Below are 23513 nucleotides of genomic sequence, written 5' to 3' on the forward strand. Positions count from 1 at the left end.
TATACCTTCTTTGTATTATTCTGTCAGGTCTGACAAATCCCTAAATATCAGAATGTCCATTCCCTAGAAAAGTTGCAAAAGTGTCAAGGATAAACATTTTTACTTTCCCTGATAAAACCTATTATTGCAGGGAGATAAGGTTTCCTACATGAGGAATGTGGGGATGCTACTTTCTGCTAAATTAATGTTTATTTTTTTATGTACTGTGTGCATTGATAGTGAAGCCAACTTCTTTTACAATGAGTTTGAGTTTTGATGCCACTGACTTAATTATTATGATGTTCGTCATATTGATCACAGCTGCAGTAGCCTTAGCTATATGGATTATATCCTGCATAGGATATAACAGCCATCCAGGTTCCAGAGCATCAGGGCACTTTCCATACACCCAAACAATCACTCAGCACAAGCTGAGATAACTAAAAAGACAGATTTGGGCACCAAATCCTCCAGAGCTTTCCTGCCACCAAAGAGTACTCTCCTCTGAGGCTTTCAAGGATTGATGGTCTGTTTTTCCTGTTCCTTTGTTGGGCAATTTAAGTTCCCTTTGGGGGAAAAAAGTTGTTTGTTGAATAACACTTTCCTGCTCAGGAAAGTTATTTTAAAGCTAGGAATTTCAAATAGAAAAAAGAATGGTCTAGGCACACTGAGAAAGGCTGTCGATTAATTTATTATAATAAAATTCAATGCATAAATACTTTCACCCTGCCAAATGCTGGGCTTTTTCACTTGAAAAAGCCTTAGCATTTGGCAGGGTGAAAGCACATGTGCATTGAATTTTATTATAATAAATTAATCTACAGCCTTTCTCAGTGTGCCTAGACCGTTTTTTTCTATTTGGAGTTATCAGTATTTACGGTCTCCACCATTCTCTGGTTAAAGCTAGGAATTTGTGTTTTAAAGGACTGTCATTAGACTATATTGTACTTTTATATGTAAGTTCTCTTTTTTTCTGTCAGTTTAAAAGCTGCTTAAGGTAATTGCACACCATTTTTTATGTGGAGAAATTGCGTTTATTTTAGTTTTAGGGCTGGCAAGTTGTTTAAAAGTGTTTTCTACTGTGTTTATATGTAAAAAAGTGACTTTTAAAATCATAAGTTTTACTGGCCTTTGCAGTTTGTTTTCCATTAGAAACAGGCACCATTTTTGGTTTGACCATGGAACAAATGTTGGTCACACAGTCAGTCCTTCTCCAGCCACAAAAAGAAAAAGTTAAGCAAACAGCATTTGCCACCAGAGCAGGCTAGCAATGTGCCTCAGCCACAGGTGGGTGACTACTGTGGCCATTAGTTGCACTTCAGACCACTCATCTTTTACCTTTGATCCCTCTGGTGTAGCATCTGCAGCCACTGTGGTCCTCTATGGCTGTTGGGGTCCCCTCAGTGGACAAGGGAGAACTATTCTTATTGGTCCTGTGAAAGGGAACAGGGAAGGCTTCCCTGGTTTGTCAGAATGTAGTGCCCATCTCAGGGGAAGCTGCTGCTGCTGCCATTTATAACACTGTTGCTCCATATTTCCTGTCTAAAAAAAAGGAAACTAAACATGTAGCTACTCTTCCTCAAATTTCCTTAAACAATGGGTCTGGATCAGGGTTTGATTTGGGCCATTGATCCTTTTTATAAAGTAGTTTCTGGTAAAAGAAACAGGGATACCTCTTTTCCTGAAGAGATTCCAGATCCTGAATCTGGACAGGAAGATGAAGGGGCAGATACAGGGGTTTGCTTCTCAGATTTCTGATTCAGATTCAAAGGAGATCTCAGTTTCTGATTCTCCCTGTTAGGGGGTTCTCTTTCTCTGAGAATATTTCCAGAATGTGTCAGTGTTTTCAGTAGGAGAACAAAGACGTTTCTCAATCCCCCAGAAAATACAGTGAACTGTTACAGAAGGAATTTCCAGAATTTTCACCCATTCTACCAGTTCTGTAAGTTTGGAGGATGTGTGTGCTACTGTCTCCAATTTTCCTGGTAGCCAGATAGCTGTCCCTAAAAAGGCAGATAGGATGTACATAGTTCCTCAGTCTTTTATGTTTTTATACACTCTTCCCAAACTGGACCCAGTAGCTGTAGATTTGGTTGATCCCATTGCTGCTAAACATTTAAGTTATTCTGATCCTACTCTTTCTGCTATGGATGAGAAGATTATCGATAAGTATGGGGAAAAAACACATGCTTTTGCAACTTTGATTTTGAGAAATATGAATTGTCAGGCTCATATGTTAAAATTTAATCTGACTAATTCTGAAAGTATGAGGAATGCTTTGTCTTCAGTTTCTTTTCATAAGGAAAAAAGTCTGTTTTGAATAGTTCAGTTACTTCTATTGAACAAGTCACTAATCATTGTTTATAGTGTGTGTATACAGGGCTATGGCCACCAGAACTGTTCTGAGGAGATTTGCCTGGCTGCTGCATTCTCAGAACCTCCCAGATGATGTTATAATTAGATTTTTTAGATCTGCTTTGGAAAGAGAATAAGTTTCTGGCCCCTCTGCTGCAGAGGTAATGAAAAGGTGTGATGAAAGGGGTATGTTGATACAGAGAATCTCAGCCCTTGTTTTCAAAAATTTCTAAGGGATTCTCTAACACCTCATTCCATTTTTGCAAATCAATAAATAAAAAAAATAATAATAAGCAGTCTCAAGAAAATGCAGGTAAACAGACATTTAAAAAGAATTGGAAAGAAAGTTCCAAAAAGAAATCTGGAATCTCTTAAAACCAAGGACAGTCCAAGAAGTCAGAATGACTATTTAATGGGACCTTGTCCCTCCTCTCACTCTGGCAGCCCCATTTCTCTTCCAGAAAGTCTGCATCTCCACTTTTCTCATTGGTAACAGCTTAAAACAAATGGGTTCTGAAGATCATTAATGAAGGTTACAGATGGCTGTGGGAGGAAATTCTTCCTTTCCATGGGGTAATCCCTCATCCACCAGAACAGACATTTTTATTTCCACCTTTCTTGCATCACATGCTATCCCAGGATGTGATAGAACCATTTCCTCCATCCCAGGGGTTGGGGGGATTATTCAAGGATGCTTTTATCTCCTAAACCTGTTTGTGATCATGCCCAGATTTAAAATGATGTCACTTCACAACCTTCTGCCTCCTCTTCCTCATTCTAATTTCCTAATAACACTATATTTAAAAGATTCTTATCATCACATCCCTAGTCATCCAGACTTGCTTTTCTTAAGCTTTTGTATGTCTAGATCACATTAGTAGTTATCTGGCTTACCCTATGGACTATCCACTGCATCAAGACTGCTCACAAAGTGTCTATCTTCAGTTATAGCTCATTGCAGGCTGCATGGTATCCACATTTTTTCATACTTAGTTAACTTACTTATCTTTGCAGAGTCTTTTTCACAGTGTCTGGAATCTCTCACTTTATTGAGAGATCTCTTACACAAGCTGGGATTCCAAGAGAACATTCATAAGTCTTCATTGACTTCTTCACACAGGATTGTGTTCTTGGGGCTAGACACCTCAATTCAAAAGATTTTCTTCCACAGGAAAAAAAATAGATATACATCTAGATCTGTTTCTAAGATTTTCCAGTCAGACTTCATTCACTGCGAGGGAATACCTCAGGATTTTGGGTCTCATGGCATTTATGATTCTCATGATACCCCTGACAAGACTCTACATGAGAACAATGTAATGATATCTGAAGACTCTGTGGTGCCAGCACCAACAAACTTTATCTTTTCAAATCCCATTGCTGGAGTTTGTCAGAAAAGAAATCACTTGGGAAAGACAGCAAATATCCTTAAATCCAGGTCTCGCATTCCCACACCCTATTCCAAAGCAGTCAGTCACCACAGACACCTCAGACTTTGCATGGGGAGAAGTTTCAGGTGGGATAAAAGTGAAATATGTGTGAGACATCAAGGACAGAAACAAGCACATAAATATAAAAGAGATACTTGCCCTGAATAAGGTACTGAACTCTCCTGTATCAACCAGCAAGGAGGAATCAGATTATACCCCCTTTGCAGACTAGCCATTTTAGCTTAGGATATAGTTTTATACCACAGTCTCACTCTACAGACATCCTACATTTCTGTCAGAGGAAAATTGTGTGGCAAAGAAGCTGAGCAGGACAAGGGCCACCCCTCACAAATGGAAACTAGATCAAGGGGTCTTCCAGCATTTGATTCTTCTGTGGGGTATTCCTCAAAAAGACTTATTTACCCCTGCTGAACAATCATCTGGCAAGCTTCTGCTCTTGCATATTTTTCCACCCTTTTCACTGATATCCAGATTACTTCTGAAGATTTAGAAGGAATCCCTCATGCTCATTGTGGTGACTCCTTTCTGGCTCATGCAGCTGTGGTTCTTCCTTCTTTTGGAAATGGGCAGGGGCAATTACCATAAACCTTCTCATTGACTGGATCTACTCACACAACACAGGGGTATTTGATACACCCCCAACCACAGTCAATTTCAATTGACTGTCTGTTTACTGAGGATGTGTACCAAGTACTAATGAAGGCAAGAAGGTCGGCTGCTTGAAAATCTTATATTAGTAAATAAAAAGGTTTTCTAGTTGGTACCAAAAACATTACCAGCACCCATTTGGGTTTAGCAGTTCTCTGGTTTTGCAATATTTGTTCAAGTTACTATCCTATGGCCTTTTTTCTCCTCCATCAAGGTTAAGTTTATAAGCCATTTCCACATGTCTGCCCGTGATTCCTCCTCTTTCAAAGCATTGTCTTGTCAAAATGTTTTTGAAAGGGGTTTTGCATAAGAGTCCTTAAAAAAACAGTGGCCCCTACTTGAGATCTTAATTTTGTGTTAGAGATGTGAGCACTTGCTCCATTTGAGCTACCTACATTGGCTGACTTGAGGTTCTTAAAATGGCAAATAGTTTTACTAATTTCTCTGACCTCTGCAAGAAAGGCATTTGAGTTGTAAGCTGTTATGGTGCATCAACTATATCTCATTTTACACAGAGATAGGGTTTCCTTGAGTACTAATCCTTCTTTTACTCCTAAAGTGCTATCCAACTTTACTTTAGGCCAGACTATCCATCTCCCTGTTTTCTTTCCTGAACCTAGCAAATGAAGGAAAAGGATGCTCATAGCTTGGATGTTCACAGATAACTCAGCCACTATCTTGACAGATTAAATCTTTTAGTTCTTTGTCTCAGCTGTTCTTTTCTTGTAAAGGTAAGAAGAAGGGACAACCTGTATCAAAACAGACTATTTCCAAATGGTTGTCTAAGGCTTTTTACCTTTTATTATACTCATCACAACAAAATTATTCCAGCCAGGGACAAGACCCACTCTACCAGGGCCTTGGCTTCATCTATGCATTTCGAAAAGGGTTGGACTCCAGAAGTATTCTAGAAGTTGCAACTTGGTCCTCTGTATACACTTTTACAAAGCACTACAAACTTGATTCCTTCTCTAGGTTTAGACTATTCTTTAGAGGCTCATGGACTCTTCTGCTTCCATTTCCATCTCTCACAGCTACCATATAGCTACGGCTACTACATCAGTGATCAATATGATGAACATAGTACAGTTGTGTAACTAAATCTACCATAACAATAGATGTTTGAATGACCAGTGCTGCAGTAGCCTCTCCCTCACTCCATCTTTCTTGTTTTTTTTTTTTTTTTTTTTTTTGGTTGTGTTGTTTATGGTAGCATATGGACATGTTTTATCCTTAGCATTGTCCTTTCAGGTCTCAGCCTCCCTGTCTCCCTGTTAGCATGAAAGCTGTGAAGGGCTTGGCACCCAAACCTGTCTTTTTATTCAGCAAAGCTCAAGCTGATGGTTTTGGCATGTAGAAAGTGCCCTGAAGCTGTGTAAGCTGATTGGCTGTTATATCCTATGTAGGATATAACCCATATATCTAAAGCTACTTCAGCAGTGATCATTTGAACATCTACTGTTATGGTACGTTTACTTACACAATTGTACTTTGTTACTGTGGTGGTGTTTTATGAACTAACCTTTGACACTGCAACCTTAATATTCTGTGTCTTTATTTTGGCATTATAGTTGTTATTTTGCAGCATATCTTGTTTTAATTCTTAAACACAGACATGCTGATGCAAGAAACTACAAGATAGTACATCAGTGAACTGCACCTGTCAGCCTCTGTCATATGACTAAAAACACAGTATGAAAGAATGTACCTGGTAAAAGAAACTATATCATTATCTGGTCACTTTAGTGAATCCAGTTTTAATCAAATTATACTTTTGTCACAGTGTACTGGCTGTATTCAAATTCAACAGGTAATGTTTTCTCTCTGTCATTCTCTCAACTGAAAACAGTGAGACAGAGGATGATAGAATGTCATATGTTAGAAATATAATATACTTTTTTTTTCAAAAATACTGCCAGAACTGTGTGCTAGTAAATATGTTGTGGAAGCTAAAACATCATTCAATGTTCAAGTTGCAAGCATAACATGAACAATAAATATTTGTTGGTTACATTGTCTTGATTAAAAAAATATAATGCTGTGATGTGGTAACACTGTGGCTTGCATTTGCAAATTAAGAACTGGTAATATAGCATAGAGGATCACTAACTGCAGAACACAAGAAAGAAATAAAACACTTGGTAGAAAAATCCACTTTATATAACAGAGCAAAGCTTTCGGGTAGAACTCATAATACAATAATTAAAATGCAATAGTATTCTAAACTATAAAACATTAGCACCTTCCAAACAATATTGGTTAAAATAAAGCATACTAAACTATGAAATATGGTTTTAATATTGTTTGGAAGGTGCTAATGTTTTATAGTTTAGAATACTATTGCATTTTAATTATTGTATTATGATTTATAGTCTTACATTTTTATATTTTTGTATTAATTATCTAATGCTGTCACATGACTATATTGGGCTGCTAGTCATGTGACTGTTGACCTGTATTTAAACTGTGATAATGTGATGTCTATGTATTAGTATTGACAAAGGGTTCTACCCGAAAGCTTTGCTCTGTTATATAAAGTGAATTTTTCTACCAAGTGTTTTATTTCAATATAGCATAGAGGGCAATCTACAAACTGTTAATGTGCTGTATCCTGAAACACTGGGTTTAATTATTTTGACATCCACTTGAATGTTGTGTGATCTTGAGAAAGTAAGACACTTAACAGAAAAAGCAATATTGGGTTATTATTGAAAAGAAGTACTTGTGCTTAATTGGTTTACCCAGCTGAAATTAATAAAAAACAGAAATGAGTATATCACATATGATGGCTATACTTAGTGTATGGAGGAGTCTCATGCCATTTTTGAGATACTAGTTATAATTGTGCAAAAAAGTGGTATACAATCAAATTTATGGAGGTTTTTCATTCTTTTGTGATGTACTGATAACCATACAGTTTAATATGTTACATTAAAGCTGGCTAAGGGCATTTCATGGATGTATTTGTCCTTCAAAATATAAAAGTCCCCATGTCTATTTTATATCATTACAGATGTGCAACAAGTATTTTGTATTTTATGTTAGCCACCTATACATGCTTTTGATGTAAATATTATTAATTCTGAGGCAAATTAAGTGGGAACATGTATTCTCCCATTCAAAAGCTAGTGAAGAGTACTTTAGTAAGTCATGATAAATAATTTTTCCATAACTGACCCCATTAATATGGCAGAGGTACATCTCTGCAGTGAATACAGATATGGTATATTACACATCATTTTGCAATATACTCCTTTTCCCATAGATCATTAGCAGGGAATTAACTCAGATAGGAATATGAAATGTTATTTCTTTAGTCCTTGCATCCCCTGTCTGTGCATCAATCCTGCCCTTTTCCTAAACAACTGTCACGGAGTTAGAAAAGGACATGTCACTTTTGCAACTGCAGATATTAGTTTCTGTTTTTTTTTTTGCTAGGAGATTGAATCCCCGATGGGAAGTGAACACTGCTAACTAAGGATGGAGTGGACAAGAATGTCTCATGCACGTCCATACCTCTAAAACTTTTAGTGTACGAAATTCAGACAAAGCCTAAAATAATGAGGGAACAAAGGCCCTAAAATAGGGGCAGAGTTTAAGTATTGCTCTTCTAAACTTAGAAAATTGCTAGAATAACAGCATTTGTGAAAGCATAACTTCTTATTTAGTGACTTCGATCTTAAGTAATTTTCCAGAAAACCACACATTTTATGAATAACAGACCAAAAATATGAGACCAAAAATCTGGACAGTTGGGGCTATGCGCCTTGCATACACACACACACACACGCACACACACACACACACACACACACACACACACACACACACACACACACATATACACAAAGTCACACAGACCCATGCATGTGACAGAGACTGCTCCAATTTACCCTCCTGCTGTTGAACAAAACCAGATGCATGTAGTCATGGCATCACCTATGTCTATCAGAAAGTGTCCAGCTATGGCAAAACCCTACACACTCCCCTCTCCTAGGAGTCTGCTGAGTCCCCCCACAGGACCAAACTGTCAAGGATCTAAGTCACTAGCCACTCACAGGTCATTGGCAGTGCAGTCAGGTACTCTTTTAGGGAATACTTTAAATGGCTGTTTGCAATTTTGCCAGCACTGTTATCTTTTCCCTTTCTCATAGATACAGTGACTTACTTTTAGTTGTCTAGTTAATCTCCACAACCTTTAGAAATTGCCAGAATATTGATCTGTTTGTAGGGAGGCCTTTGCAAAATATTTCTTATTTTTATCTTTGTTCTGGGTTTAAATTGAAACACTAATGATAAACTTTTTTTTTATCAGAGTAAATTTGGAAGAACATCTAAAGAAAAGTTTAAGCTTTTTGAGTCCCCTCATGGAAAAGACCTCATTTATAAAGACTCTGCCTTTCGTTTAGTGAGGACACCAGACCATATCGATTCTTATTCATTCCTTGGTCCGAAATATGTCAGTGCAATCCATGCCCTTAAGCTAGGTATGGTATGTTTGATATTTTTATTAAACTAGAAAGAAGAGAATGCAACATGTAGTGGCTAGATCTAAGAATAATGTCAAGATTTTTTTTAAGTAACTGACAAAATATGTAAAGTAAAAATACTGTGATCAATAAATATCGTATAATTAAACTACAGTATACTTTTGTACATGTACAGTGCTTTATCAATGTGTTGCGGCTTTCACAAGTACATTATTAATGTGTGTTTCCTGCCACATTATTATTTAAGCTCACGTTATTTTCTGTGAAAAAGCTATGTGTTTACATTTCGAAAAAAAAGCGCAATTAAACACTTATGTAATTACTACTTACACAGCTCTGTAAGTAAAGTTTATGATCTTCTGAAAAGATTTCTTGATATTTTAATTTCACTTAACCACAATTTGTCATACTAATAGAGTAAACTATAATTTGTTAAATTATGAATTATCATATTCAGATTAATACTTGTTATATGGAAGCTGGTAAAGGCATTGCAAGGGCAGAGTATATTTATGGTCAGATTTGAAAACAATCACTTGGGCAGTAGAAATTGAAGGAATTGGGAACTGTATTTTCATTTCTTACTATAATCTTTCTCTACATGTCACAGTATGATTCAGTATGACTGTTAAATTGCTATAATTATTTCCACCTATACCACAGTACATCACTGACCTGTTCCATAGTTGTAGCTATGTGATGTCTATCTCCATATTGAAATGGCTTCATGCTGTGTTGCTTTTGTTCTATCTCCTCATGTTACAGTGGATGGTTGATTCTCCCAGCAGCACCGTATTACATTGTTACTTCTACTGGAATATTTTTAACAGCCATTCTGAGTACACTGCGGTGCAGTACGAGTCTGCCTCAACATGTAGCAGAAACAACACATCATTCAGCATGTTGCTGCTATGTATTTCTTTTCATAAGATATCTTGTTCATCAAGTCAGTATTACAGTCACATTCGTCTGCTGTTTGGATTTGGAGAAAGTGTTTTCCAGTGATCCAGCCATGTCCTCATCAGCATACTGATATCCTGCACTTTGTGAGTGCCTGAGTAGCTACTTTTCCTCCTCACTTCTGCAGTATAAACAATCACTCTAGTGTGAATGCTTTTACTTCTATCACTCCTGGAACATCGCTTTTCAGGATATTAGTCATTGCTTCACTGGATCTTGTCAGCACTCTGAAAGTGAACATGCTGAGGATCCAGTTTTACACTGGACATTTGTCCATGCTGATGTTTCTTCTTTAAGGCTATCGCTGATTATTTCAGCAACATTGTCAAAAAGAGTAGCCTTAATGGCCCTGCCATGTCCTTCAAAAGTGCCAGCAGATAGCAGTATTCAAAGAATGTTAAATGTTAATGCAGTGTCATGTGGTGTCATCAGTATTTAGGTTTCAGGGATTTAATAAGCTTGTCTTCTGTTCCCGGGGTGCTGCTAAGAGAGGAGAAGGGGGGAAAAGAAATGGGGTAAAGCAAAGAAAGCCTAGCTGGTATTATATCCTGTACCTGTAAATGGCTTATGCAGTTGAGGCACACTGGTAAGGAGTACTGTCATAATGGTGTATACTGGCTGTATTAAAAAAAAAAAGTCGACCAAGTGCCTTTACTTACACCAGAGAAGCAGAAAGCTTTAAGTCTTTTACATGGAAATACCTCATCAAATAAGTAATAAGTATTCTTTAGGAACGGGGTACTAAGGATATAACTGTTGGGTCATGTGTGAAAAATGTTGGCTTTTTTATATCTTTAGTGGATATGTAGACTGAATGCTACAGCTAGATGCTAAAAGAAGGAAATGTTCATAGAGATGACTTTACTTATAAGTTTTGCAACATGGAATTATTTCCTCACTACAGTAGAAATATATTAGTCAAATGCCAAATCTCTCTCTATGTGTTCCCAAGTCCCTGAATACAGGGTCTACTCTCAGTGGTGTATTGTCAATGTGGTAGTTTTTAGGGGTGGCCATCTTGCTGAATGATACTGTGACACACTTCTTAGCAATGTGTTTTATGTCATGACTTGGGCACCAGTTATTAGTATAACACAGGTCCTCTTGGGAGAAATTAGTATTTTGGAAGGAATAGATGACTGCTCCCAATTTGCAATCATCTGCAAACTTGTTAGCTAGAGACAAATGAAACAACTGGAAACCAAGTCAAACGAAGAACCAACAAGAAGGAGACATCAGAGAGCTTTTAATAAACTACTTTTGGTGGATTCCTTCTTGTTGGTTCTTTGTTAGCAAGAGACCCTTGGCAGTAGTCTTGACTTCAGAGAAGTAGATGCTAAACAGCAGTGGCCCATGTACTGAGCCCTGGAGGACCCCAATAGTAACTAGCCTTTTTGTGGAGGTAGATTCCCCTATTCTAAATTCTTGGGTCCTCTCAGTGAGCCTGCTGGCTGTGAGTGATTTATGAATTAATATCTAATTTACAGAGCTTGCTAACAATGCCTGAGTAGAATATTGTCAGATGCATTTTCCAGATTGTGGTAGACGATTTGCACTCATGTACTGTTTGGTAACCTTCTCAAAAATGTCCACCACGTTTCTCAGGCAAGACCTGCCCTTGACAAACACAGACTATGTCATCCTTTATGATACCCATGATTATCCTCTCCATAGCCTTGCACAGCAGGCTCGTCAAGCTAATGGGTCAGTAGACTCCCAGATCTTTGGATAGGCCACTCTTTTGCAGTAATATAAATGTTGCAGTCCTCCATTCATTGGGTACAAAGCTCATTTGGAGGCTGCAGTTAAATAGAGATTCTAATGGGACAAATGCTTCATGTTCCATACCATTAAGGAAGGATTTTTGAGATATTATCAGGACCAATTTATGCAGTGTTCTTGGCCTTGGTGAGTGCCTTGGGGACCTGCTTTCTACTGATGGTTGAGGATGAGATGGATGTCAGAACTTCCTGAGGAATATTGGGGGGGTAAATTTTGAGCCATATTGTAAGCCAGAATTTTAGTTATATCCTCTTGTTCCACATGGGTAGCGCCATTTACAACTAATTCAGTAAATTGTTGTATATTGCCCTTGAGATTTTAAACAAAGCCTTGTGGTTGTCCTTGATCTAGGTGGCTATTTTCCCTCAAATTTGGGTTTTGTGGACTTTATTAACCTCCAGAGTTAATTATTTAGGCTGATGAGGAAGCTTTTATCCTGCTGGGTATTGATCCTCTGAGTTTTTGCCATGAGTTTCTTCATTTTGCTGTATAGCCTATTAATGGTGGAATTCTACCTGGACAGCTTGTTTTTTTATTGTTTTTTTTTTTTTTTTGCCACCACTCTGCACTTATTTCAGGTAGGTACAACCATTTCTGTTGAGCTTTTGATTTGATTACAATGGGTTTCTGTGAAACATTTCTGCATAGGCAGCATTATTCCCAGGGTTGCGCAGGTTTGAAATATATTTAGGGTGTCACTTATTACTGGGAAGTTTGCCTTGGAGTAATTTTTAAATTTTTTAGGGTTTCCAGATGTACCTGGTTTTATATTTACCTCAAAGTAGACAGCTTTATGGTCTGACCTGACTAGTGAATACATTATACTGGGGGATTCAGCATTCTGTCATGGCATTTTTGAAGTCCAGGAATCTCTGGGCCTGTATGTTGGGGGTCATTTATAATTCCTAGTTTATATTGGGGTAGATGAAGTCACCTGTGAATATTGTGTTGGATTGAATGGTGAGTGCATAGAGTGCATTTAATAAAGTGTTGTGGTTTTCCTGGGCCATTGAGAGGGAGCTATAGTTTGAATGGATATAGTATGGAACCTTATTTATAATGATTTGGACATGGTGAAGTTCAAATCTGTCATGCTGATGGACTAACCTTGAGGTGTGTTTATTTTTAGTGTATATAGAGTCACCTGCACCTTTTGTCCCTTCCTATGCAGTAACTGGTCTAAATGAGTGGAAGGCATTGTAGCCGTGCACTGCAGGAGTACTCTCTGAGATTCTACATCATGTCTTAATGACTGCACACATGTCTATATACATGAAGAGAGTGGAGCCTGCAGGGAGTGGAGTTCTGGTTCAGACTCCTGTCATTAAGAAGTAATACTTTCAGGTTTTCCTGGTTTAGTACCAACTAGGTCAGAAGTTTTATCTAGCTGTCAATGCCTGAAAAAAGCAGTATGGGATGGAAAAGGTTTTAGCCAATATTCAAAATCCCAGAGGGGACAGATGCAGATCATAGCTGGCAAAGCAGGTTGGTCTGTCAACCATGTCCTGAGAGGCTGAGAAACAAATATTGTACCATCTTTGAATGACACCATATTTTAAGCCAATTGCTGAAGTCAATTATTTTCTGTTTGTGTTGTGGTATCATCCTAGAATAAGGTAGAATGCTGCTCAAGGATAGGTTCATACCAATACCAACCTGGGACACATATTCCAAGAGGTCAGTCATGTCTCTCTTCATATAGTCCAGGGAAGTATGTCTCATATCATTAACACCCACATGGACTACACTTGATCTTAGTCAAAAGGCTGAGAAGCAATTATGACTGAGTTAGACTTGTACTTCTGCTTAAGTGACTTCAGTGGACGAGTCATATGATGGATCCTGAACCTGGATAGGTACCTAACCACGACTCTGTCGTTGCTTAGTCTGGTGAGTAAGACATCTGTTTGTCTCACTATGGAGTCTCCAATAACCAGAATATCAGGATGTGTAGTGGTATGCCTTATGGGCTCAGAGGTATGTTTCTTGTGGGGTGTTGTTTTGTGGCATGCATTTGAGGTTGCTGAAAACTTATTTTGTGTGTGCAGTGTCTAGGTGATCTTTCTGGTTTGTGGAGATTACATTCAAAAGCCTCAGCAGAAATGGGTCAATGTGACTGTTCTGAAGACTGTGAGGTGAGTGTTGTGTGTGTGCTATTGTTTAGCTACTGTTTAGCAGTGTAGGTGTTTGTAGGCCAGAACCTTGCCTACAGTGACATTGTATAACTACATCACTTGCACACCTTATTTGTATATTTGAGGATTCGATGCTTGTCAGTGTACATGACACAATTGCTGCATTGCCTTAGGATGTCCATGTCCACCAGGCTAGATGCAAAGATAGCAGGGAAGTGCTTGGGATTCTAGTTGCTTATATGGGGGATAGCGCAAGGTATGTTCACAGCTCACCAGCTTTGTTGCTGTAGGAGTGTAGATTACTAACAAGACTGCCAAAAACTGCTCAGGGCAAGCTTGAAGGATGAATGCTTCTCACAAACTAGCTGCTCAGTGCACAAACTAACTGTTCAGTGTGCAGACTAGGTGCATAGTATGCAGCTAGGAATTTGGAAAATTAAAGAGGTAATTGTATATGAAAAATTTCAATTCAAGGTGTTTGCATCAATACAAGGCACTGCTAACCACTGCTGCACGAAGAGTAGTGTTGTGCAAATGTGACAACTTTATACAGGCAGAAACAAAGCTAAAACAAACAAACTAACCTTCTGGGCAATAGCAAGCTGACACTTAGAGGTTTCAAACAGTTTATCTCAGCTCAGAAGTGGCCTGGTCTCTCTCTGCTGCCACTAGAGATAAGACCAAAGATTTCCAAAGTAAAAAACACTGTCTGGAGCCACTCAGAGTGCAGAAACAACAGATTAAGGCTAGAAGCCAAACATAAAGTTCAGGAAATCAAAGAAAGTGGCTGTGGCAGGAGTTCAGGTCACTGATAACTTTAAACCAAGAATAAGGTCACAGTAGTTAATACACAGATTAGTGATACAGCACTAAGAGATTTTCAGAAAAATGGAGCACAGTCCTCAGAAGTAAATGCACAGTTCTGGCTACAATTTAAATTGATGGCATATTATTGCAATGGAGCTTGCCTAGCCTGATCTCCACATGGTAACATGCATGAACTTAGAGAGTTGAAGAATATGTGCTAGCTGCACTTATGAAAGCACTGGTGAGAAAAAAGGTGTTCAATAAGCTAGTTATAGAAGTTCTGTTTAAGGCGAATTTAGCATTAAAGCGACATAATGGGATGATCATAGGATCATAGGTTCATAGGTAGGTACTAGGCTATCTGCCCGAGGGCATTTATAAGCCTAGCCAGGGTGTGTCACCTTTCGCCGCCCCATTGATTAATTAACTGATCCTCTGTCAAGCAGATCCAATGAAGTGATCCCAGGGGTGTATTTTCTGTTACCCATCCACTTGTCAAGGTTTCTCTTGAAGAGTGTTAGTGAGGGGCTCTGCCTAATGTAGTTAGGAATTTTGTTCCAAAGCATGGGAAGTCTCTGTGACAGGAACCTATCCCTCCAGCATGTTCTATTGATTGCTGTGGCGAGGTTTAGCTCACTAGAGCAAGTGGCTCGCAGTGACTTGGATTTCTTTAGGTGGAACATGTCCATCAATTCTGAGTTGGACATGGCTTTGTAAGTCAGGCAGAGATCACCTTTGAGTAAGCAATATGCCACTTAGTACAGCTGGAGTTTTTCTAGTCGGGCTGCATAGGACATATGTTTGAGGCCAGTAATCCTCTTGGTGAGGTACTTTTGTGGTCTTTTCAGCTGTTGGAAGTGTCTTGTGAGGTACATCCCAAATGGGGCATTGTACTCTATGATGGTTCTGATGAGTGATGAGTAGAGGGGCACTATAACCTCTTTATTTCTAGATGCAAACCCTTTAGTAATTAGATGGGCTACATAGAAGGATTTCCTAACTACTTTGGCAATATGATTGTCAAAGGAGAGATTACTATCTGCCTGGGTCCCCAGATCTCTTATTACCTCTTCTGTATTAAGGGGGCTGCCACCTATGTGGTAATTCATGGGTGTTTCGTTTTTCCCAAACGGGATGACTATGCATTTTTTGGCATTTAGCTTTGAGACGATGACTTTGACACCAGGTGTCCGTCTCAGTAAGGTCCTTTTGGAGAATGTCCGTGTCAGCCGGAGAGTCAATTATGGCTCCCAGTTTGCAGTCATCAGTGAACTTGGTTAGCCATAATCCTCCTGTGTTTGCCTGTACTTCTGAGAAGTATATGCCGAACAGTAGGGGTCCCAGGACCAAGCCTTGTGGGACACCACTTGTGACTGGTTTAGAGTCGGACCTGGAGCCCGCTATTCTTACCATGTGAGTTCTGTCTGTAAGCCACTTGGCAACCCATCTTGTGACATAGGTGTTTATGTTCAGGCTGGTGAGTTTTTCTATAATTCCTGAGTGGGGAAGGGTGTCAATGGCCTTGGCGAGGTCAAGGTAGGCTGTGTGAACTACCTTCCCCTCATCTATGGCCTTGGTGACTGTCTCGAAGAAGTCCACCAGGTTTAGTAGGCATGATCTGCCCTTAACAAAGCCGAACTGGGTTGGGTCAAGTGTTTGGAGGTTCCCAATGTCTTTGTTAATGAATTCCATGATGATGCGCTCCACAGTCTTGCAGACCATGCTAGTCAGGCTTATGGGGCGATAGTTAACTAGGGTCAGTTGTGGCCCCTCCTTTGTGGAGCAGAATAACTGTTGCTGTGCACCATTCTATGGGCACATAGCCTGTGGAGAGGCTGAGGTTGAACAGTGTGTTTAGGTGGGGGGGTTAGCTCGTTCTGTAGTTCATGCAAGACGCAGCCTGGGACACCATTGATGCTGTGCTTTTGGCTTTTGAAAGGGCTGTTTTCACCTGTGTGTCTGTGATTTCCGGGACATTACACTTTTCCAGTATTGTTATGGGCCCTTTTGGGGATGAGAGGGGGGTGAAGTTTGCACTAGGATGTTGGCAGTATCAGTGGGTTCAGTATATTTTGTGCTATTTTGCAGTAGCTCAGAGCATATCTGCGAGTTGCCACTTAGATTCTTGACATAGCTAAAGAAGGCTTTGTGGTAATCTTTCAAATCCTTGGCGATTTTTCTTTCGAAGTTAGCCTTGGAGGATTTTATGAGGGACCTTAGTTTCTTACTGATACTGATCAGGGATGTCTTTCCTTCTTGGGATTTGCTTTTTTACTGAACTAGTTTCCTCCTTTTATTGTATAGCCTGTTTATGGCAGGGGTCCATCAGACTGGTTTCCTTCTCTTAGGGCAGTGAGTCTTGGTTTTGCTAGGGATGGCATGATCCATGCATCCTTGTAGGTGCTCATAGAGTGCATTTGTAAAGTTTCCTGCATCTTGGACACCGTTATCCTTTAGCGTGGGGGCTGTAAAACTTACCACCTCTGTCTTAAGTAAGGTGAAGTTTGCTATAGAAAAGTTTTTCACTGTGGTTTCCTTGGTTGGAGGTGGTGGTGTGGTGTGGACATCCAGAGTGATTAGTTTATGGTCTGATCTAACCAGTGACAGGTTAACCTCCGGTGTGGAACACCTGTCGCCCATGTTGGTGATGACCAGGTCCAATATGTTTTCACCTCTGGTAGGGGAGTTTATCAGTTGATCCAGGGCATTTGAGTTGATAAATTCCAGGAAGCGCTAGACCTGGGAGTTTGTACTTGAGAAGTTTTCCCAGTTAACTGTAGGGTAATTGAAATTGCCCAATATCAGGGGGTTCAGTAGGACCTTCATGTTTTCCAGTGTCTCCAGAAAGGCGGAGTGGTGGTCCTGGGTCATGGAGGGTGATCTGTAGCAGGCCACAATTTGCATTGCAGATTTGCCTGATGTTAGTTGCACATGGATGATCTTGGAGGTATCATGCTGCACCACTAATCTGGAGGTGTAGGTATCCTTGATAAATATGGATACACCCCCTCCTTTTGTGTTTCGGTCCATGTTTTGTGGCCAAAATGTGTGGTATGAGTTGTAGCCCAGTAGTGCTGGGGTGCTCTGTGGGGCCTTGAACCAGGTTTCAGTTACTGCACAGATGTCAATGTTCTCCATACTGAGGAGTGCTATGAGCACATGCATTTTGAGATTTAAACTCCTGGCGTTGAGTAGCATAACCCACAGTTTTTTATTTGTGCTGTTTACAGAGGTGGGTTTGACTTTTGAGTCTTGTCTAAAAAAGGCACTATGGGGGCAGCAAGAGCCTTGGCCAGTATTCGAAATCCTAGGGGTGAGAGGTGCAAGCCGTCTCTTGTGAAGCAACGAGGCTTGTCGAGCATGTCATCCCAGGCTGACAGACACTGAATCCCCTTTGAATGACACCAGAAGCTTAGCCAATTGTTGAAATTAATCATTTTGTCTTTATACTGCAGTATCGTTCTTGGTGAGGGCAGAATGCTACTCAGGTTCAGGGTCATACCTGCCTGGGCTACATGATCAGAGAGCTCTTCCATGTTTCTTTTCATGTAGTCCAGGGAGGTACGTCTCAGGTCATTCACACCAAGATGAACAATGTCAGAGTCATATTTGTACTTGTTCTGGAGTGACCTGAGTGCTTGTGTTATGTGGCGGATTCTGGCTCCTGACAGGCAGCTAACAGTAACCTTCTCCTTGTCCAACCTAGTGAGTGGGACATCAGTGTGCACGACTATAGAGTCACCTATTACTTGTGTGTTAGGTATGTTATTTCGCCTTAAGGGCTGTGATTGTGCGGCACACTGATTTGGTGTTTTATGAGTTGTCTGGTTTGTGACGGGAGGTGCAGGTTTTTTGGGTGTCTGCTTTGGAAGTCTCTGATGCTTTTGCAGGTTTTTATTTAGAGCCTCCAAGTATGATTTTGTCTATTTATGTGTATTTTTTGTCAGTGCTGGTTTAGTATGTCTGTGTGAGGCCGGAGGTGTGGTGCAAGTGTTAACCTTCTCCTCATGACTGCCTGTTCCAGTCTTGGGTGGAGAGAGCTTAGCTTCCAGTTTGGCTGTATAATTGCATCTCTCGCATATGTTAGTGTTTTTTCGTAGGAGGAGAGGGTTGTCTGTGTACATGAGGCAGTTGTAACATTGCCTCAGGATACCCAGGTTCACCAGCTGGACTAGAGAGTATACCTAAAATTGCCCTTTGGTCATGCCTGAATAGTAGGGTGAGCTGCTTAATCACTTGGTTGGTAAGGGGTGAATAATGAGCTTTGCCCTGCTGGACAATCAAGTGTCGGGGTATATTAGTGCTTGCTATTAGGTCTGAGCAAGTGCTGGACTGTAGGATTCTTTTTAAGTGCTTGGGTTGAGAGTTAGACTTCTTTCAAGGGAAAAACTGAAGGGGAGACTTGGTGGAGCCGGGATAAATTTAGCCCTAGGTAACCGGCGCTGCCCGGACGTGCAAAACTGTGCAAATGCAGTGTTTACAACAGGGAAATGAAAGAGATAGAAATTAGCCCAGAATGGCCTATAAACTACTAACGTTTGGGCTGGAACCAGTCCTCCAGGGACAGATGGCTGCTCAAAGCTCCCTCTCTCACAGATGAACAGAGAAACCTGAAGATGAGACAAAGAAAAAAGAGGCAAGTAAAAAAAGAAGGCATTTAATATTTTCATATGCCAAAAAGAAGCTAATATTCAGGAGGTGCAAGGAAAGAGTACTCCACAGGAGGAGAAGGCAACTACACACACCACAATACCAGTCTCACATAACTCAACCACACCACTGAATCAAACACATAAACACACTAAGACATACTCGGAGGCTCTGAGTAAAAATTTACCTAAACAGCAGAGGCCTCCAAAGCAGACACCCAAGCAACTGCAAACTCAATACACCACACAAACAACACATAAACAACAAAATCAGTGTGCAAAGCAGTCACAGCCCTTAAGGCCAAATACAACACCAAACATACTTGTCATAGGTGACTCCATAGTCAGACACACTGACGTCCCACTCACCAGGCTGAACAAGGAGAAGGTCACGGTAATCTGCCTATCGGGCGCTAGAATCCGCCACATAATACAAGCACCCAGGTCACTCCACGGCAAGTACAAGTATGACACAGTCATTGTCCATTCTGGTGTGAACGACCTGAGACGTACCTCCCTGGACTACATGAAAAGAGACATAGAGGAGCTCTCTGATTATGTAGCCCAGGCAGGTATGACCCTGACCCTGAGCAGTATCCTTCCTTCACCAAGAATGATGCCACAATATAGTGACAAGATGATCAGCTTTAACAATTGGCTTAATTTCTGGTGTCATTCAAAGGGGATCCAGTGCCTGTCTGCCTGGGATGACATGCTCGACAAGCCATGCTGCCGCAAGGGACAGCTTGCACCTGTCACCCTGGGATTCCGGATATTGGCTAAGGCTCTTGCCACCCCCATAGTGCCTTTTAGGCAAGGCTCAAATTCTAAACCTACCACCCTAGAAAACAAAACGTGAAGAAACTAAGGGTAATGCTGCTCAATGCCAGAAGTCTAAATCTCAAAATGCACGCACTCGAGGCCCTTCTCAGTATGGAGAACATCGATGTCTGTGCTGTGACTGAAACCTGGTTCAAGGCTCCTGAGAGCACCCCGGCACTATCAGGTTTCATCTCATATCATGCGTTCCAGCCCCAAAACCCGGACCACATCACAAAAGGAGGGGGTGTATCCATATTCATCAAGGATACCCACACCTCCAGGTTGGTGGCTACGCACGAAGCATCGGAAACCATCCAGGTGCAATTAACCATAGGCAAAACTGCTCTACAATTTGTAGCATGCTACAGGCCACCCTCTCAAACTCAGGAAACCCACACAGCCTTCCTGAAGACACTGGAGTGTATAAATGTATCACCAAACACCATCATATTGGGTGACTTCAACTACCCGAATATAGACTGGGAACATTACTCAAGCCCAAACTTTCTAGCCCAAAGGTTCCTGGAGTTCATAAATTCAAATGCCATGGAACAACTAGTCACCGTCCCCACAAGAGGAGAAAATATACTAGATCTCATCATCACGAACATGGGGACAAAATGCTCCACACCGGAAGTATATCCCTCATTGGTGAGATCAGATCATAAACTAATCTCACTAGAAATTCACATCCCGCCCCTACCCCAAACAAAAAAGACCACAGTGAAGAACTTCTCTAAAGCAAACTTCACACTACTCAAGACAGGTGTGGTATCCTTCAAGGCCCCCGAGCCAATGGAAACCACAACCCAAGCTGCGGAAGCCCTTACAAATGCCTTCTATGAACACCTTCAGGACTGCATGGATCAGGCAATCCCAAATACAACCAAGACTCTTTCCACCAAGGGCAAATGTCCAGTCTGGTGGACCCCAGCCATAAACAAACTTTACAACAAGAGGAGAAAGCTATTACATGATAGAGCAAAATCCCAAAAAGGGAAGGCATCTTTGATCAGCACTAGCAAGAAACTATGATCCCTCATAAAATCATCCAAGGCCAACTTTGAGAGAAAAATTGCCATAGATTCAAAAGACAATCATAAGGCCTTCTTCAGCTATGTCAGAAACCTGGGTGGAAACTCCCAGATATGCTCAGAATTAGTCCAAAATGATACAAAAATCACTGAACCCACAGACATTGCCAACATACTGGCAGACAGGTTCAGCACAAACTTCACCCCTCTCCCCAAAAGGAGAGATAACTATCCCAACTGAGAGTAGCCTCCCGGACATCTCAAATGCGCAGGTGAAAGCTGCTCTCTCTAAAGCTAAAAACACAGCATCAATGGGACCGGATGGGGTCCCCGGCTGTGTGCTACATGAACTCAATGAAGAACTAAACCCGCACATAAGGCAGATGTTTAATCTTAGCCTCACCACAGGATATGTGCCCAAGGAGTGGCGTACGGCAACTGTGGTCCCACTCCACAAAGGCGGTGCCTCTACGGACCCTGGTAATTACCGCCCCATAAGCTTAACAAGCCTGGTCTGCAAAGCTATGGAGAGGATCATAATGGAACTCATAAACAAGGACATAGTGGACTTGCAGACCTTGGACCCAACCCAGTTTGGCTTTGTCAAGGGCAGATCTTGCCTTTTGAACTTGGTCAACTTCTTCGAAACAGTCACCAAGGCCATTGATGAGGGAAAGGCAGTCCATACAGCCTACCTTGACCTTGCAAAAGCTTTCAACACAATACCCCACTCGGGTATTATAGAGAAACTTACCAGTTTAAATGTAAACCCATATGTCACAAGATGGGTTGCAAACTGGCTAAAGGACAGAACCCACAGGGTTAGAGTTGCTGGAGCCATGTCAGACTCCAAGCCAGTTACAAGTGGAGTCCCACAGGGCTCAGTCCTTGGCCCCCTATTGTTCGGCATCTACTTCTCAGAAGTACAGGCAAACATAGGAGGACTATGGCTGACAAAGTTTGCGGATGACTGCAAACTGGGTGCCATAGTGGATAGTACATCGGACACAGACATCCTTCAGAGAGGTCTCACGGAAACTGATAGCTGGTGCCAGAGCCATGGCCTGAAGTTAAACGCAAAAAAGTGTATAGTCATACCCTTTGGGAAAAACAAGGTAACCCCAAGCTACCATATAGGTGGCAACCCACTAAGCACAGAAGAGGTTATCAGGGACCTGGGGACCCAGGTTGACAGCGGCCTCGCTTGACGCTCACGTTGCTAAAGTGGTTCGAAAGACCTTCTACATTGCCCACCTGATCATGAAGGGATTCACATCCAGATCAAGTGAGGTCATTGTTCCCCTGTACTCTTCACTTATCAGACCAATGATCGAGTACAATGCCCCATTCGGGATGTATCTCACCCGACACCTGCAGCAATTGGAGAGACCCCAAAAGTTCCTCACCAAAAGGATAAAGGGACTCCAAAACCTGTCATATGCTGCCAGACTGAAGAAACTCCAACTCTATTCAGTTGCATACCGTCTGCTCAGAGGTGACCTGTGCCTGACATACAAGGCCATGACCAACCCGAATTAATGGACATGCTCCACCTCAAAAATCCAAATCCACCAAAACCACTAGAGCAAGAGACTTAAACCTTAGCACGGATATAAATAGGACGTGCTGGAGGGATAGATTTATCACCCAGAGACTCCCCATGCTGTGGAATAAAATCCCGGTCCATGTGAGGCAGAGCACCTCGCTGGCTCTGTTCAAGAGAAATCTTGACCAGTGGATGGGAGATCGTAGGTTTACCCCGGGAATCATCTCTGTGTCACTACTGGACAGAGGCACAACAAACTAATGGGCACAGTATTTCTAACATAAGGGGTGGCGTAAGCCACATAACTTTGGGCTAGGCTTATAAATGCCCTAGGGCAGTTAGCCTAGTATAAACCTATGAACCTATGAACCTATAGACCTATGGCTGACAAACCATGGGATGATCTTGTAAAGTAGTGGAAAAGGGTTGTTAGTAAGGATATGGATATGGCTGAAGGGTGTTAGAGGCCTTTTATGTAGAATAGGTTTCTTTTTTTAATTACTGGTTTGTGTAGGTTCAAATGAGGGTTTTTTTTAAGTATTATTGCTAGGATATATATTATAGGCTTTTGTAAAGAGGTGTAGTGTTTCACCAGATTAAGAATGGAATTAAATCAACAATCTTTGTTTACTCGTGTTTGCGATTTGTTCATGTTTCTTGGTAAATTTGCGATTGAGGGAGGGTGTAGTGGAGCATTACAGATGATATTAGTAAGAGGCTTTAATTTCCTGTAAGAGGTGATGCTGAAGCTGGTATGGGGTTTTCATTTTGTCTTGAAATATGCAAATAGTCTTAATGATAGCATATGTAAAGTGGGGGAGGAGAAGGGTCTTCCCACATATTTACAGATGACTT

General features: G+C 40.9%; 1 protein-coding gene across 1 annotated transcript in view; it reads left to right on the top strand.

Annotated features, from left to right (window-relative positions):
- The window catches only part of LOC122800093 (serotransferrin-A-like), a 276007-nt gene that overhangs the window by 109374 nt on the left and 143120 nt on the right, over positions 1-23513 (top strand). Inside the window, exon 8 of the mRNA XM_044069617.1 lies at positions 8749-8920. Within this exon, the coding sequence (XP_043925552.1) occupies positions 8749-8920 (172 nt within the window). The remainder of the gene's footprint in view (positions 1-8748; positions 8921-23513) is intronic.

The sequence above is a fragment of the Protopterus annectens genome, chromosome 4.part0 (assembly GCF_019279795.1).
Source record: "Protopterus annectens isolate FY-2018-M chromosome 4.part0, PAN1.0, whole genome shotgun sequence".
NCBI classification, from domain to species: Eukaryota; Metazoa; Chordata; order Ceratodontiformes; family Protopteridae; genus Protopterus; species Protopterus annectens.